This window comes from Anneissia japonica, unplaced genomic scaffold, assembly GCF_011630105.1.
Source record: "Anneissia japonica isolate Jap-2015-1 unplaced genomic scaffold, ASM1163010v1 scaffold287785_len535756_cov143, whole genome shotgun sequence".
Taxonomy (NCBI): Eukaryota; Metazoa; Echinodermata; class Crinoidea; order Comatulida; family Comatulidae; genus Anneissia; species Anneissia japonica.
In genome coordinates, this window is record NW_022696924.1 from 18,028 (window position 1) to 36,773 (window position 18,746).

At 32.0% G+C, this 18,746-nt stretch overlaps 1 protein-coding gene across 1 annotated transcript in view; it reads right to left on the minus strand.

Moving 5' to 3' along the window:
- Positions 1-13,973, minus strand: part of LOC117102171 — a gene marked incomplete at its 3' end in the record, with an annotated part of 31,559 nt that extends 17,586 nt beyond the window's left edge. Inside the window, 9 exon segments of the mRNA XM_033242374.1 lie at positions 828-1,004; positions 1,392-1,550; positions 2,723-2,954; positions 3,715-3,821; positions 5,288-5,452; positions 5,958-6,130; positions 8,834-9,308; positions 11,243-11,443; positions 13,855-13,973. Coding sequence (XP_033098265.1) covers positions 828-1,004; positions 1,392-1,550; positions 2,723-2,954; positions 3,715-3,821; positions 5,288-5,452; positions 5,958-6,130; positions 8,834-9,308; positions 11,243-11,443; positions 13,855-13,858 — 1,693 coding nt within the window.
- Positions 13,974-18,746: the final 4,773 nt, after the last annotated feature.

The following is an 18,746-nucleotide window of genomic DNA, read 5'->3' on the forward strand; positions in this document are numbered from 1 at the left end:
ATATTATTCTTTATATTATTTATATAATTTATATAATTTATATAATAGCGCCTTTTCTTTGTAGATACAAAGCGCTTATTTTCTCTGGTTTTATATGATGCTGCTGGTAATCAGCGCAGGCGCAGGCAACCCCACCGGATAACCATGTATACTACTGGATAGAGAGAAGCAATGAAATAAAGTGCCTTGCTCAAGGATACAAGCGAAATATACAGCGAGGGATTGAAATCCCGACCTCGGAGTTGGGAGACAAACCGTTTCCGCTGTTTAATGCTATAAATATATGAAAAAAATGTTCAACATTAAGAGGAACCTGCGGGTGTGCAAAAATAGGTGCCTCAACAGTGATTTGAACTCCGGACCTTATGCAGACGCCTTAACCAACTAGGCCATTGAGAACAACAAAAATCAGACATGTTTCTTCATATTCACTACGACACTTTTAGTGCGAAAAAACCCGAATATAGCCTACATTAATACTAAGTAGGTATAGTAGTTTGTAACCTGTTTGTGTGCACGTTAAAGTTACGTTATTCTAATTCAAATGAATGTCTGATTCTATTAAAAGTATTTTTGTTGCTATTAAATTCGTCATAAATTACTTTCTGTTCGGAAGTTCAGCTGTATTATACACGACTTCACACAGAACCTATAGCCTATAGTTCCAGGTATAGACATTCCGATAGTGTCCGGGAGACACAAAGCCATGGGCCGTAGCCTTTCTTCAATATTCGGCCAGCTTTAAATACCTCAAACTGGGGGCCGTTTATGAGGTACCAATAATTCCATCCTATGATTGATTTGAAAAAACATTTCACTTTTCTTACCAGTAACATATTGATCCTCTGTCGATAATGAAACGAAGTCCGAGATAACGTCTTCAATATATTGTATTTTTGTTCCATGTTGGTCCAGTTTCTTCCTCAATTGTACCAACGACTCAAGCTCATAATAATCCGCAGTAAAGTTTTCGACATAAAGTTTGTTTTCAAATGTAATATTTGCTGGGGTATAAAATATAGTATGTTCAAATGTTATTTTAATAATTAATTCAAGACTAGTTTGCGCATGTTTGTGTGTGGGACAATAAACAAAACCCACACAAATCATTCTTGCATTGGATCTGCTCCAAAGCCAGAAGATGATGCTTCACTGGTATGGAAACTAAGAAGGGAACATCCAAAGAATACGGTACGTAGGTTTACTGTATATCATAAATTAATTGAAATCTGTACAATAAAACAACTTGAATTCTTAGGGTAATATTATTGATAATATATAGGTCCATACAAAACATACAGAATTTTGACAAATAAATAGTTGCCTATACTGTACAACTTTTTCTACAGATTTTACGTATTAGGCCTTATTTGAACTATTATATTTCTTACCATTGAACCTCACATCGCTGTAAATTGTTTCATTTTCGGATAACCTGACTTTTTTCTTCAGCTCCTGAAATAATTCACCCAAGCGCTCAATATTCTCGGTTATGGAGTCTTTAAGTTCCGGTATACTGCTCAGTATTGGGTGTGTTGCATAAGTGATATCTAAAACGAATCATTTTAGCACTGTTACAAGCTTTGAGTTTTAAATTATCAAACTAGGCCAATATAAATTATTATTGATGCAGTAGTCATCAGTTTTCATATTAGAATAGTTGGCCTGATGTGTATCATTATGAGAAGAGACCACTATATATATATATATATATATATATATATTTTAGTTGCAAATGGAGATGAAACAACCACGTCAGAACCCACCAACAGCGCGATCTGGATATCCGACCGGGAATAAGATATTAGCCAGTTAATTAGGATGCACGATGTTATAGCTGTATAACTATTATTACATTTTTATTTATATAGAAATTGGCTATTATTGTATAATTTTTAATCTCAAGAATATGACAAAGGCCAAATCATACTATAATATGGTTCGTTGAATTAACTGGATAGATTTGAGGACTGCCAACACTGTGCTTGATTTACATATTACAATTACCTACATAACACTTTCAGTATAGAAAAAAAATTATATTTAGGTAAATAATAATTAATGTAAAATTTGTACCATCGCCCATGTTATACAGAACTCGCAAATTACAGGATGCTTAATAAATCAATTCTTTTTATGATGCTTAGGATGTGGAATTAAATTCCAGTTAATCACTTTTAATTGTACTCGCAAATTACAGGATGCTTAATAAATCAATTCTTTTTATGATGCTTAAAGGATGTGGAATTAAATTCCAGTTAATCACTTTTAATTGTACAAGTTTAAGTTGTTAAAATTTGGTCGAACGGAGGCTTATTATTGTTAATTATTTTTTTGTTATTTGTTTTACTTGGTATTTATACAGCGCCTTTAGGTTACATAGCGATTTGTTTTCCCTGGTCATTGGGTTCACGTCCTTAAGTGTTGCTGTCATATTGGAGCAGAGTAGCAAGCAACCCTACCAATTACCAATATATACTGCATGCTGGGCAGAGAGAAGCAACATAGATACTGTAAAGTGGCAGAACGAGTGATTGAACCCCTGAGCTCGAAAGTTGGGAAACCAAACTGCTTATTGTGTGGAAAACTGCACCCTGCAGAGGTGGCGAAATTATTGGAAATAAAACAAATACTTTTCAGTTGTTCCTCAAGAAAATACATAAGGTTAAAAATTTGTTCATGGTTAGTTTAGAGATTTTATGAATAAAGCTTCATATTATACCTTCACTCTTGTTCACAAAGCTGAATTGGTAGAAATTAGTAAAGCCTGAAGTATGTGTAGAGTTTGGCTTGTACGTAAACGAGGCATAGGCGTTCCCATCCAATTCAAAAACAGACATTTCATCTACTATCGGTCCCAATTGAGAATTGTTGTTCCACTGAGGAAATTGCTGTTCAGATATAGCCCAGTCTCCTTCGTCATCACATTCGTAAATAACCACACCTAATGATGGCTAAGTACAACAATTAAAGTCAAAGCATGTGTGCATCCGTTAGGGTTAAACCTACTAGTGTACATAGGAATATATATACTGGTACAGTAGTTTATGTCAACAAGTTATCTCAACTGTCAAACCGTTTCAATTATACTCATCTATTCAACACATCATCAGTATAATTATATTTGTATTGAATTAATGTGGTAGTCTTAATTTGGTTTTCCCATGTAGATTTATGAGGATAGTGATGGTGTAAGGTTCTGTGTAGATGAATGTTGGATTTAGGCTAGCACGGTACCAAACACAAAGCAAGCTTGCTGGTACTTTCGAATTTTAGAAAAGTACAATGTCGATGACCATCGTCGTCACCCTTATCTTCTTATTCATTCATCATCACGAGAGAGAACGTTCCATGTTTTGAAACTTGCCTGTACAGGTGTCCTTAAATAGTAGCTAGTAAGTCACGGTTACTTGTCCACAGGCTTGATGTGGATGACGACACGGATTATGATGCGGATTATGATGCGGATGATGATGAGGATGATAATAAGGGTGAAAATGCGGATAAGAATGCGGATGATAATGCAGATGACTATGATGCAGCTGACTATGATGCAGATAATGATGATGTAGATAATGATACCAATTTCTCATTAATCAAAAGAAAATGTATGATGATAAGGTTTCATTGTTAAGATCTATCTGCTACCAACTACGAAAGCATGAAGAACAGCAAAATTACAGCAATAGTTTTTATAAAGTATCGTTTACTTACATCAACGTTAGCTACAAGTAATAGGTCGTCTCCATTCAATAGGTGTGTGTATTTTATGTCTTTGGCACCTGAGGTCTGTATTCGTTGATATTCCAAAAAAAGTTCACCTAAAAACATAACATATGGAACCTTCATTAAATACGTATATAAACATATGTATTTATATTAATTTCAAGGTTAAAGGACAAATAATCTGCAAGTAGACAAAACATTTTCCAAACAAGTATTCAAACCCAGCCCTTCTGGCAAATTCCCAAAGAAGGCCCAGCGTTCTAGTTGGTTAAGTATATACAGAAGAAAAGCAGAGTTCGAATCTCAGATGAGAAAACACTTACAACTCTTCTTTAACGTTGACAATTTAGAGTTTATAGAATGTATTTAAAATGTTGAAATTCACAGAAAATACCAAACATATAAACATAGTACTCTTTCTAGCTTCTGGCCCATATACATTGATATTTCCTTAAATCATGAAAACGTACTCATTTAAATGTTAATAGTTTAAATAAAATTTATCATAGATATGTTTACGGGGTATAATAATAGTCATATTACAGTATATTATTATGACCACAACTTTTATTCATAGCCATAATACTAATTCTTAAAAGGATGCGTTGAAGATTATTGCATTTCTTTCAATGATTGTACTGCAATTAATTAAGCAAAAACCAAACTTCAGTGGTGTATTAATACATGCTTCTTTTTTTTTTTTTTTGCTTTGGTGGTTGGATATAACGAGTAGCTCTCATAATAATTTCATATTTTTCAACATTCGGTACAATGATCAATTCACATGATCAATTACATTCATAGAATGCGTCTCTACTAATACACATAATTATATCAAAAATGGATTTTTTGAATCATGACACTATTGATAACTTGATAGAATAATTATACTTTATTATAAACTATAGGCCTATATCTACTATGATATAAATATTAATAAAATATGTTTATTATAGGCCTATATATATTTATTTACATATAGTATATTTATATGAACATTATATATTATATATATTATATATATATATTACATATATTATATATATATATTACATATATTATATATTTATTACATATATTATATATATTTTATATATATATATATTTTATATATATTATATATTATAAAATATATAATATTATATATATATATATTATAGCCTATATATATTCAAGATTCAAGATTTCATTTATTGTCCAAAAATGGAAATACTAGGCGGAAAACATTTCATTGCAAGGTTACAATATATAAGACATATAAAAATACATATAACATACAGAATGATTAAAACCCGTAATTAGAAACAAAATATAAGACAAGTAAATTAAAATTAATTAATAGAGTACAGTGAGTTATATTACTGTACAAATATTGCTGAGATTATAAGCACCAGTTCACATTAAGGGATCTTAACTAGTTTATGTCGCGATAAATATAATTAAACATATACTTATACATATATATTATATATACAGTATATATATTATATTATATATATATTATATATATTATATATATTGTATATATTATATACATTATAAATATTATATATAAGCTTACCAGTCCACCAATAAACTACAGAGTCGGTTACTTCATTTTGAATCTCGCTGTTTTCGACTATGTTGTTGGTGAAAGCGAGGAAAACGTCATGATCCAACTTGTACATAGTCACACTTCTTGGGGCCGTAGTTGGAATAATCTGAATAAGGGAAATAGCTGGGGCGTCTGTAAAATAACGGATAACAATAACAACAATAACTATAACAATAATAATAACAACAATAACAGTAAAAACAACAATTATAATAACAATTATAATATTAATAACAATAACAATTATAATAATAATAATTTTAACAATATTAATAAAAATAATAATAAAAATAATAATAAAAATAATAATAATTATTATTATTATTATTTTTATTATTATTATTTTTATTATCAATAATAATAATAATAATAATAATAATATGATCAACAAATAAAACAACACTTGTTTAATTGGCGACCCAATCACAACCTACAGAAAAACAACCATATTTCTACTACCTAGAAGATGAGCCTACAGGAAACCATATTACAATACCATGTAACAGCTATATTTAGGTTTATCTATGGTTTCACTCCTAGGTTCCATCTTCTAGAAATAGTGAAAATAAATGGTTGTCGGAGGCTTCATCAGGCTTTAATTACAGAGTATTGAATTTTTAAAATTAATTAAACATACACAGATCTATCTTGAGAATTTTACTGCCAACAGCGTAGTTAAACTCATCATCTATAAACTGCGTCACAGCGAGGTATAGTTCTTCACCAATTTTGAAAAATTCCAAGTCACTGGCACCATGAGTTTCATAAATTAGAATTTCGTCAAAGTAACTGTCTTTCCATTCGTATATTCTGTGTATCAAAATACATTTAACAATATGACCAGTCATTTGTATATAAGGGCCGATAGAAATAATTGTTAGATTATCACTCGCTCCATCGTCAACAATTTTAAAAATATTTTGACGCGGTAATAATTTTTCAAATGTTTTATCTTATCAAAATATTTAACAACATAGGCCTATCGAGTGGTACGCCAAAAAAGTCGTACTACGACCCAGATGTTATTCGTGCATTTTGTTTTTTAAATGCAATCTAATTTAACCAAACATTCAAATGTGCATCTTTGTTACAAATATTTCATTTAAATACGGTACTGTACAGTTCTCCATGTCCTGAATTTATAAATAAGAAATAAACCCCCTCTCTCTCGTAATTTTGAAAATCTAGAGTAATAATCTAATATGTATTTCTATCTGCCATAAAGAATCATTGCTTTGAACTCTACAATATCCTAGCTGGAGAGAAGCAATGCAGATTAAGGTTTTGCTGAAAGAATAGCGAACCGAACATCGAGGAATTGAAACCCCACCCTCAGGGGTTGGGAAAATTAGTTGGGTATAAATAAATTGAACGTACACTTTTAGAAGTTTAGAACAGTGGCACTCGTCATTTTGACGGTTCGTTCAGCAACATATAGTACATAAATAACCTTAATGCAGTCAAACCAAACATTCAAAACAAAAGTAAGATGGTGAAAAAGAAAACTCAAATTTAATATGCATAACTTCTTAACAAAATAAAGCCAATCCCATGTTACACCAACCAATCCTTAAATGGATGCAGTCATTCCAATTTATCCCTTTAATAAAACAATATAATAAATATATATAAATATATAAATTTGACTGGTCGCAAACTGAATTTAAATTGTTAGGAATCCACTTTGATGTTGAATTGGAACATGTTCCAAAAAAATTAAAAAGAATGCAAGTAAATATGAATATTTGGAAAGCACGAACACTTGCCCCATTGGGAAGGAATGTAATTTTAAAAACACTTTTATTATCGACATTAAAGCATCTGTTTGCAGCCCTTCCAAACCTACCGGAATATATCTTAGACAAGTTACAAAAAATGTGCTTTAATTTCATATGGAAGTGAAAACCTGATAAAGTGAAAAGAGAAGTAGCAACACGTATTCCCAAACATGGGGGAATCAATGTTCCAAAAATTAATGAAATAATTGCAGCACAAAATCTAGGATGGCTAAGAAAACTTTTGTCAAACACAAGTAAATGGACCGAGCTTCTCTTTCAAAAAAATCATGATAGAAACTTATTTTGGTTTGCGGACAGTAAATACATAACTACTCGAATTATTCCAAACCTTTTTTGGAAAGACGTGTTATATTCATGGGCATCGTATAACAAAATGTTTAAGAGTAATATTAGAAATGAAAAAGAAGTACAAACACAATGTCTATGGAATAATGATGATATAATTGTTGTTAATAAGCCTATCATGTTTATGAAACTCTTCAAAAAAGGAATAGTTTTTGTTAATGATATAATTCATAGAAACGGTAGATTTTATACACTAGAAGAGTTGATTAATACTTACTCAGTCGATATATCATTTCTAGTGTATGAAGGAATTAAACAGGCAGTGAGGTCATATATGAGCAAGCATAATGTAAGAAAATTCACCAGCGCCCAATGCTATCCAATTTACCCTAATAAGAGAATTCAATTACAAATTTCTAGAAAGGGATGCAACTTCTTTTACCATACTCTACTCAATTCAAAATTTACGAAGTTGCCGTGTAATTCCAAATGGGAAAAAATATTAGGCATTGAGTTTACTGACAAACAGTGGGAAGTGTTTAATATAATACCAATCAAATGCACAGAGAGTACGGATATGAAATGGTTGCAGTATAGAAATATACATAATATATTACCAACGAGAAATTATCTCTATAGATTAAAGTACATTGATTGACCATTATGTATTTTTTGTAAGCAATTTCCTGAAACAATTGACCACATTTTTTGGGATTGTGAAAAAAATATATCAGATATGGAAAGGTTTGGAAAGCTGGATATATAAAAACCTTAATACAATTACAATTTTCAAAGAAAATGATAATACTTGGAATGAAGGAAAAAATAATAACTGTATTAATGTTGTTATTATATTAGTAAAGGAAATTATCAATAGAAATAGTATAAAAGTATTGCCATATATAACAAATATAAAGAGAGAAATTGTTAGATACTATATTACAAGATATATATATATTTTTCTGCCTGTAATCAAGAGAAATTCTTTTCATTTTGGTCTTCACTGCTTGTTCTTTTTCAAAGCTTCAAATAAATAATGAATATTTAAATGTTTCAAGTCATGGCCTTACCCTGGCTTTTGGTATATAAATAGTTCACCTAACGTAATGGTTTTGAATATGAAATACAATATTATATTTTCACTAGTAAAAGAATTTATAAAAATGTTCAATGTTGTTAGATGTATACTATTCTAAGTATTGAAAAGAAGGGCACTTATTTAATTGTTTTTGTTTATTTTTTTTTAATGTAATGTATGATTAAATGAATAAAATGGTCAATAAAAAATAAAAAAATATATAATAGTACATAAAATCAAAAGCAAAAAAAAAAACAAGAAACCAAAAACAAAAAACAAATTAAGAGCATGATTTTTTTTTACTAATATCATTAAAGTACAAAAAAAAAATAAATACATTGTATCACAAACCTTATATCATTTCTGTATTTTACATTCAGATCCGAACGCATGTTTGCCACTCCGAATATCAACGTGTCGTGGAACGTGATGGAATCGACAGCCGATGCGCCATTTGTCAAAAAGGAGAAAAGAAGTTCAGGTGCTATTGCTTTACCCTCCCATAAATGCACTGTTGACAGACCTGTGTATGTAAGCTCACTAGCCACTGTCTGGAATCTATAATTTGCTGTTAACAGAAAGACTGCGGTATCGTTGTATGGTATAATGTCAACATCGCTTGGAAAGGACATGTCGTAGGCTGCAAGTTCATCATCTATATGGACATTGCCATTTTCACTCACAGTAATCGGTGATATAGAAGCATAGCCATACAGATCAAGAAAATAATAACTCCCTTTGAGACTGAAGAACTTCAATATGCCCTCGATGTATGGATCATCAGAATCGTTTTCAACAATGATCCATTGGGTCGTCGATAATTGGTCTGTCAAGTTAATAAGAAAACTATTGTGAGATATCAAATAAGTGTGTGACTGTTTTACTCTATCATATGTCTCCATCAACGACGGCGGAAGCGGGGGGCCAGGGGGCCATTCCCCACCTACTTTTTCTACTGAAGGGGGAGCCTACCCCCCCCCCCCACTTTTGTGACTGTTCCCAGCACCACTGGCAGTGACAGTGATTTGGTGCTTACACCTTGTTTATTTGCGCCTTATAAATTGACCTACTATTATTATAAAATATAGAATTTTTTTTTCATTTTCTAATGAACATTACAAGTTCCCTTTTTGAGTTGACGTCTGTATACGTGCGTCTGTTAAGTTTCCTTGAAACCCACCCTCGAGCATAAAGAAAAAAATCGCCTTCATTCGTGAATTTTGTATTTAGGCATATGGGGAGAGCACTCTGAAAGGAGCGACGTTCTAGTTCTCTCTCTGTTAACCACGAAGATGTATAGTAAGTGTAACTGATTACAGTAAACCTTCAAATAACCACATTTAAACTAACTCCGTCTAATTTACTTTTTTTTAATTCTTTTAAATAAGTTCTCTGAAGGTTAACTACATAATTTACAGTACACTGTATTTAATGTGTTCTAGGTTGTAAAAACTGTATTGAGTGAGGAAAAAATCTTTCGAATAAAAAAATCTCTCGCTTGACATTAGGAATTAATTTGTGAAACAAAATGATAGGCTGTGTCTCATTTCATTTCAGAGTAAAATCAATCACTGTCGAGTGGAGGCCCTTCAGAGAAAAACACAAATACTTACAATATAAAATTCTTCAAAAAGATAATAAATCGAAAGATAAATATTGAAATGTAGAAAAATGTGTAAAAATCAATAAATGAGCAAATTTAATTTAAAAGGTATTTTGAGATATAAATATATTCAGATAAGCATTAAAAATTATCTTAAAAGTGTCAAGTGTTATATTGAACAGTGGCAGATTCAAGGGGGAGCCCAACAGTAATAAAGGTGGTGACCATCGAAACGAATAAGGTGCTGTCAGTCTTTGTAAATAGTTTGCTGTCTTAGGCCAACACTTAACTTAAAAAGGGGGGGGGGGTAAAGTCTGATATATATGTTTCATCTACGGCTCATTGAGCTGATGTGTTTACTGTAATTAAGTTATATTTTATTGCTTTGAATTGTATTTTTGTTTGAAAAATAATTCGGTTTTATTGGAGGTTTATGTTGTACTGATGTTCATGACATGTGGGTGTTGTGTAGTGAGTGAATTAAAGTTGTAGGGCATTAGACAAATACACCCTGAGCAATATTGTGCTAAGACAGTCAGGTTATGAGGGAGCATTTTTGTTCTAAGTTTACCATCAATCCTGTTTATAAGGCCATTTCTTTATGGTTCTATCTATAAAAGGGATTAATGATAATGATCATTTTATTTTATATTTTGTAATTTAATTAACATAGTGGCGCGTTCACTTACAGTACCTATACTGAAAATTACTCTGCTGCTACCTTCATTGTATTGTACCAACTTATTTGAATATTGGATTTCATGTGTTGCTTTTGTAGCGTGACAACTACCTGTTCAATATTTTGTAGATTTGTGTTGGTGTATATTTTATTTTACGATATTGGTTGATATAAATAGGAACTCAAAAATGCCTAAAAGAATGTCCGAAATTACCCAGATTAGTATGTGATTAATATTATTATTTGGGAACTCCTTCTAAAACAATCCTTTGGACTTAAAGGGTTATCGTCTGCTTTTCATTTTTGACTTATTTAATGATGGGGTGGGTTTATGGCAGTTTCTGTATTATAAAATTTTAACCTGTAAAAATACACTTTCATAGTTTTCAGCGCCTTTGAGCCGGGTTCTTCGAGAAAAGAACAAGTAAAAGTGGTAAACTAGATCTGAATGGTGAATGAGCATGGGCGGGAAACTTACCGTCAAGATTACGCTTGTATCTCATACGACTTCTCATTGCTTTTGACAGGTCTCGCTTGTATTCCTGTACTTTCATATCAAGAACTCTGCGAAAAGATTCCCTGAATTCTTTTGCAGCCGTCTCGGTGGGAGTTTGAGAATACGACAAAGCCGACAGGGCCAGAACAAGTACTAATGCAGCGCTTGTCGACGCCATATTAACTGCAATACACAACACTTTCCATTATTTGAATCATTAAATGTAGGCATAATAATTGTAATTATTGTAAAGCGAGCAATTATTCTTCATACAAGCATGAGTAACTTTGAGAGGGTTTTAGTATTTAACAAATTATAGGCCGATGTTTATATCTTTTGCAGGAGGCCAAATAAACACACAATAAACGTGTCCTCAAAAACGTCATTTTACTACCCTTAACGCCTCTCAAATAAGTGTTAATAAAAGTACAATGATGTCTGAAGTAAAATTTGATTTGAATTAATAATTTCGCTTTAGTAGGTCATTATCTATCTATGTCCCGAAATAAGAATATTTTAAACGAAACTTAATGAATTATACTTATCTGACAATTCTTACACAGTGCTAAAATAACCACTCTCTTTAATTCATTTTATTCTATAACTCGTTAGTTATGTTATGGGATGAAGGATGCTTTACAACCAAAATCTTTTTATGAGGCTTAGGGAGTGGAGTTGTTTTTATTCTTATTTTATTTAAACCCAGGACCCCAAGATTAGAAGAACCACTATCCAACTCCACTCCAGTCACAGAATAACTGAAATTCAGAAGACGACTTAATAAAATTAAGAATATACAAAACAATATATCATCTAAAATTTGATTAAATAACAAAAATTTTAAATTTAAAAAGTACTATTACTAGTAGAAGAAGAATATACAAGTGAAACACACTGGTAAATGCTTTGTTATGGGCAAGTACTGTTAGTATAATTCCACTTTCATTGCAGTCCACTCTATATTGAATGGAATGAAAAGGTTGGATTGTGTCTATTAATTTTTACTAAAAGTAAGGAACAGAGTGTGCTGCCAAATAGGTAATTTAAACAAGATCATATAAAAAAGGTACCTCTGTATGTTAAAAGAACAAAGATTAGACCTTATAGTTATTATTCTAATAGGAATATCTATTATTGTTTACTTAATATCGTTTAGTTATCAAATTAGTAATTTTTATTAAAAATATTATTAATCATATTTATTATTAAGCAAAATTATTATTTTTAATTAAATTTATAATTATCATTACCGTTATTAATACATAAAATGTGGATTACAATATTTCGATCGCTATAAATGGAGATGGAATCGTAATTAAATTTTCAATGGCAACAACATATTACAGCAAGAATTGTAGCGTGAGGGGCAATGTCACAGATGTCAAAGGGCGGCCAGTATTTAGCCGTGGTGGTGCAGTCCATTTTCAGTAGCATACATGCCAACAAATATCTATTTATTAGGTCTATATTGTTATTAAACTTCTGTTTTGTCGACAGAATAAAAATGTCATATTATCTAGACAGAAGGGCATTATGTATACAGAATAGTAAATCTTCCAAAAACGGTGTCCCATATAATCGGTAGAGCATGGCCATTTAAATATCAAAATACGCCATTAAAAATTCAAAATCATGACATTGCCCATACCCCCACTGAATCCTACTCGGTCCTAGCGTCGACGATAATGAGGGGCCCCCAAAAAGTCTTAGCAAAGGGTATAATGCCTCTTCGTTACGTCACTGGGTCTTGATACTTCTTTAAACATAAAGTGAACACTACCTCAATGTCAATCGACAGACCAAGCGTTTGAATTTCAATACGCACGCTGTAATACCAATTGCTTCAGTTTTGTTGTTTGTTAGGGGATTTCTTCATTTGTACATCTTGGCAGCTTTCAATCGATTTAGTATAGTTCATGAATGGTTTCTGAACATGTTTGTATACAAACGTACACAATGATCAGAGAGATACTCATCATCCTTTCAAATATCGGTGACGAATCAATGTTTTCGCCATGTTTCTTGTTTGCAAATTTATATAGATGGGTACTAATAAGGTCATTAAAGCAGTATACAATAACGTAATTTCCCTTTTTGACTTGGCAGTTATACCATAGTTCCTTATTTTAAGTGAGATAGAGATTTATATTATCCGGTACATATTACACGCAAAAAATAAGGCCGTCTAAGTATTGTTCAGACGATTTTACAAAAATCTGAGCTTATTGACGAGGCTAAAAATTGAAAAAAAAAAATAATGCTTCCTCCAAAACCCCCTTAAACTAAATCGCCCGTATGTATACTTGTAAATGTGGTATATTATTAGTAATAATGATAATTATTATTATTATTATTATCTCAACAATATGTACAGGTATCTCAATTCCCCGATTGAGATACGCTTACATGTCTGCGTCATTCCAAGCAAGCAATCGTAGTATAGACCTACATTGCTACACCTACACCAAAATATGCTGATATTTTGTTAACAAAACCACTGACATGTGGGTTGAGGACTATGTGACAGACCCAATCCAATGTGTTTGCGACATATGATAGCTTAATTACCAGAAAGTAATAGAAAATTGACTTACACATTCATCAATATGAGCAACTGTACCTTAAAAATCAAACTGGTACAACGGAACGACAAAAGCAAAGTGTGTCTACACACACCAGCATCTACCAAAGAACGACATATACGCAAAGCATCCATCCACATTAGCATTTATGCAAATTATAAGGTGGCACACTCGCCATCAATTAATGCACTGTTAATTTTGTCGAACCTATTATTTAATTTTATATATATTTATTGTAATTATTGTAATTAATAAATAGCTATAATAATTACAATATATATATAATCATGTTTACATCTTGTTTCCTTTGACTTATTGTTATTGATTCGTTCGGAGCTACATGAAATGGACGCCTTAGAATACATGGGTAAGTCTCACTAGGTTATTACATCAATTTTATTCTGTTTTATTGGTGCCGCCAGGATTTGCCCGAGAGGGGTGGAGCGTGATTGGGCAGGGCCGGGATGAATAGAGATGGGGAGTTGGGCTGCTAACTGGAGGATTAAACTATTTTTTACAAATTTAGTGGAGTGTTTATTGTTTTTTTTTTTTTTTTTTTTTTTTTTTTTTTTGTGGGTTGCGGGGGGGGCAGTTTGCGGTGGGCCGGGAGGGGTGTTGTTTATCAAGTTTTCAGTCGGGGTACCGAGCTGGGCTCAACTTTTTTGGGAGGATTTGCGTCTGCAAACCCCTTTTTCACTTTACACCACTGGGGCCAGTGAAGGCTCTGGATTTCTTGGTATAAATTGAATTTGGGCACCGTTTCCCATAGGATTATGCAATGATAATTACAGTGGTAATTATAATTATCATAGTAATAATAATAATAATAATAATATTAAGTATTATTATTATTATTATTATTATTATTAATATAGTAATAATAGTAATGATAAATAATAATGATGCTAGTGAGATAAAGACAATGATCATAATAGGCCTACAAATAAAAATATCAAATATAATATTGCACCCATATCAACCAGTTTGCTGTTTTTACTTTCGATCCATAGTCTGAAAGTGCTAATGATGTCTTTACCCACAATCTGTTGTATAGTAATTATTGTGCCTTGATATCGTCAAAACAGTATAAACCAGTTCCATTACTTATGGGAGTGTGATGAATTTGTGTGAACAAATATTACAGGTCGTGTTAGACTGTATCTATTATATAAGATTCATCAATCGAGCAAAATGATATCCCCTAACTTTGCATTGGCTGTTTGCACTTCTTCATCTACCGTACCATCCCTAACTATCCTATTGGGTTTCCGTTGACACCTGGTCACCTTAAAACGTGTGGGGATCGTTACTGTTTTGTTGCTGAACCAAAGCTTTCAAAACAACCACCTGAGGCTGTGCGTGACTCTCCATCTTCTTCAAGTCTCCACTCAAATCCCATCTTTTCTCTATATTTTGAATATGAACTTATTCCCTCTGTTTCGGTTGTGTATTCTTCCTTTTTTGTGCACTTAAAGATAGTTTCTCAGCGCATAGAAACGATACCGTATTGTATTAGGCGCTTTGCAAGTATATCGCCATTACCATTACTTCGAACTTATGATAACTAGCAGAAATATTGGTATATTATAATACAGTACCAATACCATAGTGAGACAGTGCTTAATAAATTGTGTGATTAAATTCGTAAGGTTGATGCCGTCTTGTCCTTAATTAGCTATTCAAATTGAACCCTATTGAAATCTCAAAGCATACACATATCCTGGTGAGAACATACTAATTCCTCCATGGTAAGAACAAGGTTCCAGTGTTCCAGGCTCCAGTGTATTTTGTATTGTTTTCACCTAACAATGGAGCTTTACTCCTGACTACCCAGCCATAAATTACTGTTAAGCGTCTTTTTCTTGTGGTAATAAATTTGCTTTAGATGGGTACCCGGACAATGTTTCCTGAACCCTACGTATGGAAACGCACATCTGCAACAAAAATAGAATAATTTAATGGTGGGCTAATCTAATTTATTCATGTTAAATAATACTTTTGCATGGACATTTGAAAGAGGGCGCAGGATTTGTACAAGAGGTTTCTGAAATTCCCGACGAGGCTCGGGGCCACATAGGACACTTCCAAGAGTGAAGGTGGCAGTAGGGTAGCACAGGGACCTGAAACATGAAAAAATGTAACGGCGTGCTGCAAAAAGACTATTGCAAATGGTGTATTATATGACACCCTTTTTGAAGGCTCCCCGCGAAGGCATAGGCCTACAGTCATTAGAATTTAGGGTTAATAATTTTTGTTTACACTGGAGGATATAGAAAAAACAAACGTTTTGTAGAAATTCATTTAAAAAAATTGTAATTTTTCTTCTTTCCAATGATATACTTTTTTTTTTTATAAATATAAATTTTTACTGTCGTAGAAAACACAATAGATATCCATACATAAAACCCACTTATTCATGTCCCTTTAATCTATATTTGTAATTATTTTTCCATGCCAGCTTGTTTTTCTATAGCTTTAACTAGGATAGAAGGCGCCTGTCCGGGATGGCCGAGACTCAACTGGTGCTGACCGGAGTTCAATTAGATCGAACCCTAGTTAGCGTGTCTAGCGACGAGGGCGTATCCCAATACTCCGGTTTGCGTGGATTTCAAATTTCACTTCATTTATTATTTTCTGGTTGGTTTTTCTATTCAATTTTTTACACTTGCAGCCCGGTTTTATAGCGCTTAGAGACTTTTGTATTTTGCGCCCTAATAGACCCCTAACTGAAAAACATTTAGCGGTATACAATACCATTAACGTAGCCAACCACACCATAGCGGCATCTGACAATTATTCAAGTACATGATACAACACATTTCAATACTCGAATATAAAACAAACAAATAAAAAAACAGTAATTTTCATAAATCCACCCGTCCCTCCCCACAAAAGTTAATTTAAACATGGAAACAGAGGACAACACTTTGAGCTTGAAGATTTGTTTCAGAAGAGGTAGCCAAACATCGCTTTCAAACTGTAAACTATGGTTACTGATATAAAATACTGATGTTCGATTTTTTTTCCAGAATCCGGTGGATCTAAAAATATTGTCATGCAGAAGTGTGAAGTCGAGACATATTATGAGATTTTTGAAGAAGTGGGGAAGTATGTCTATCATGTTTCTTTTATATTAACCTGTTTAATGTTAATAAGCTGTTAATTTTACTTTTCAGACATTCAGTTTATCTAAATGGCCCCACATCCACACCCCACTCCGGATCGTATAAAAAATAAAAGAAGCCTACCAATCAATATCAGAAACCATCTGTGAAAATCGGACGCATGTAGACCTAAAACTAGGCATGAGGTTGCTAACAAACACATACACAGACACATAAAGAAAATCCGATGAAAATATAACCTCCTTGCGGAGGTAATAATGATAGTGTGACAAGGACGATGATGACGATGACGATAACGATAATATTAACTTGACTAAACTGTGTCTGTAATGAGAAGCGATGTTAACATTTATATATTTTAGGTTAATTATTATTATACTTATTATTATACTTATTATTATTATTATTATTATTATTATTAGTATCATAATAAAAAATAATAATAATAATAATAATAATAACAATAACTGACCCAGATTTTAAACTATAATATTTCCCAATCTGTATATATGCGTTATACATGCATGCGTTTTGGTGTCAGCGCACTCACTATGATACGTATAGAGTCTGAGGTTCAACCGATTGTTATAATACATGTTAAACTTCATAGCAAGTTTAATTCTACAGTTATAAACGTCCTCGTTAATAGCTCTTTGGGATTTATATACATTAATACCTATTAAGAAATCATTAAATAATTGTAAACCCAGTCAGTCAAACAGGCAATAATGACGATGATTCAACTTCTAATCGCAGGTATTCTAGTTTAAGGTATAGGTATTAAGGTAGGTAAAGGAAGGTCATACCGTACATACAAACTGTACACTTACACCCAGTTAGTTATCAAAAGAATATGTGTTTATATAGTCTGTTGGAACACTGGAACTTTGTTTTCAATTTGAATAAACGTTGGATAAACCATTTAAACGCACTGTTGCTGTATCATCGCTATGACAACGCTTGATTAGTAAAGGACAGACTAACTTGGTTATATTTTAATCAGCTATGCAAGTTTATATTTTGAATATAAATCAAGAATCTTTTTAAATACCTCAATCAACAAAATTGATACATTTACCTGATGTTTATTAACTCGGCTTAAGACGTTCATTGTCATCTAGGCTTATTCAATAAAATTGGTGTATTCTGAAATCAACTCCTTGTGCTAATGCATAATGTGTGTAGGACTAAACAATAGCCATAATTATGTAAACAGTATTGATTATTGATGTTGCCGATAGATCTCGTCAAAACATTTATAAGGTCCACTTTTCCTATGTATAACAGTGTATAGACCACGTTTTAATTCTTGCATTGAATATTTAACATGACTTGGTTGGCATCTGTAATCAGTAGATTATTGGCCCCTATATAGACTTGAATATGAAATATAGATGGGAACAGGTGTATGCGACACGCGATTAGATTTTTTAAGCAATAAAAAAAAAGACTTAATAAAGCTTTCCATGTAGAATAAACAGGTCTTTAATTAATTCATTCCATATTCGAAAAGAATCAACGAATCTCCGCTAAAATATCAATAAAAACATGTACTTTAATAATGTAAACCTTTCATAATAAGGCCTAACCGAGCGTTACAGAAAATACTCTATTCCAAAGATTTAGTGTTTCTTTGTTCTTAAAATTGTTAAAACTTGTTCCTAATAAGTATTTATACTCGTCTTTTTATTATATATATATATTATTATTATAATATATATATATATATATATATTATTATAATATATATATACATATATATACATATATTATTATTAT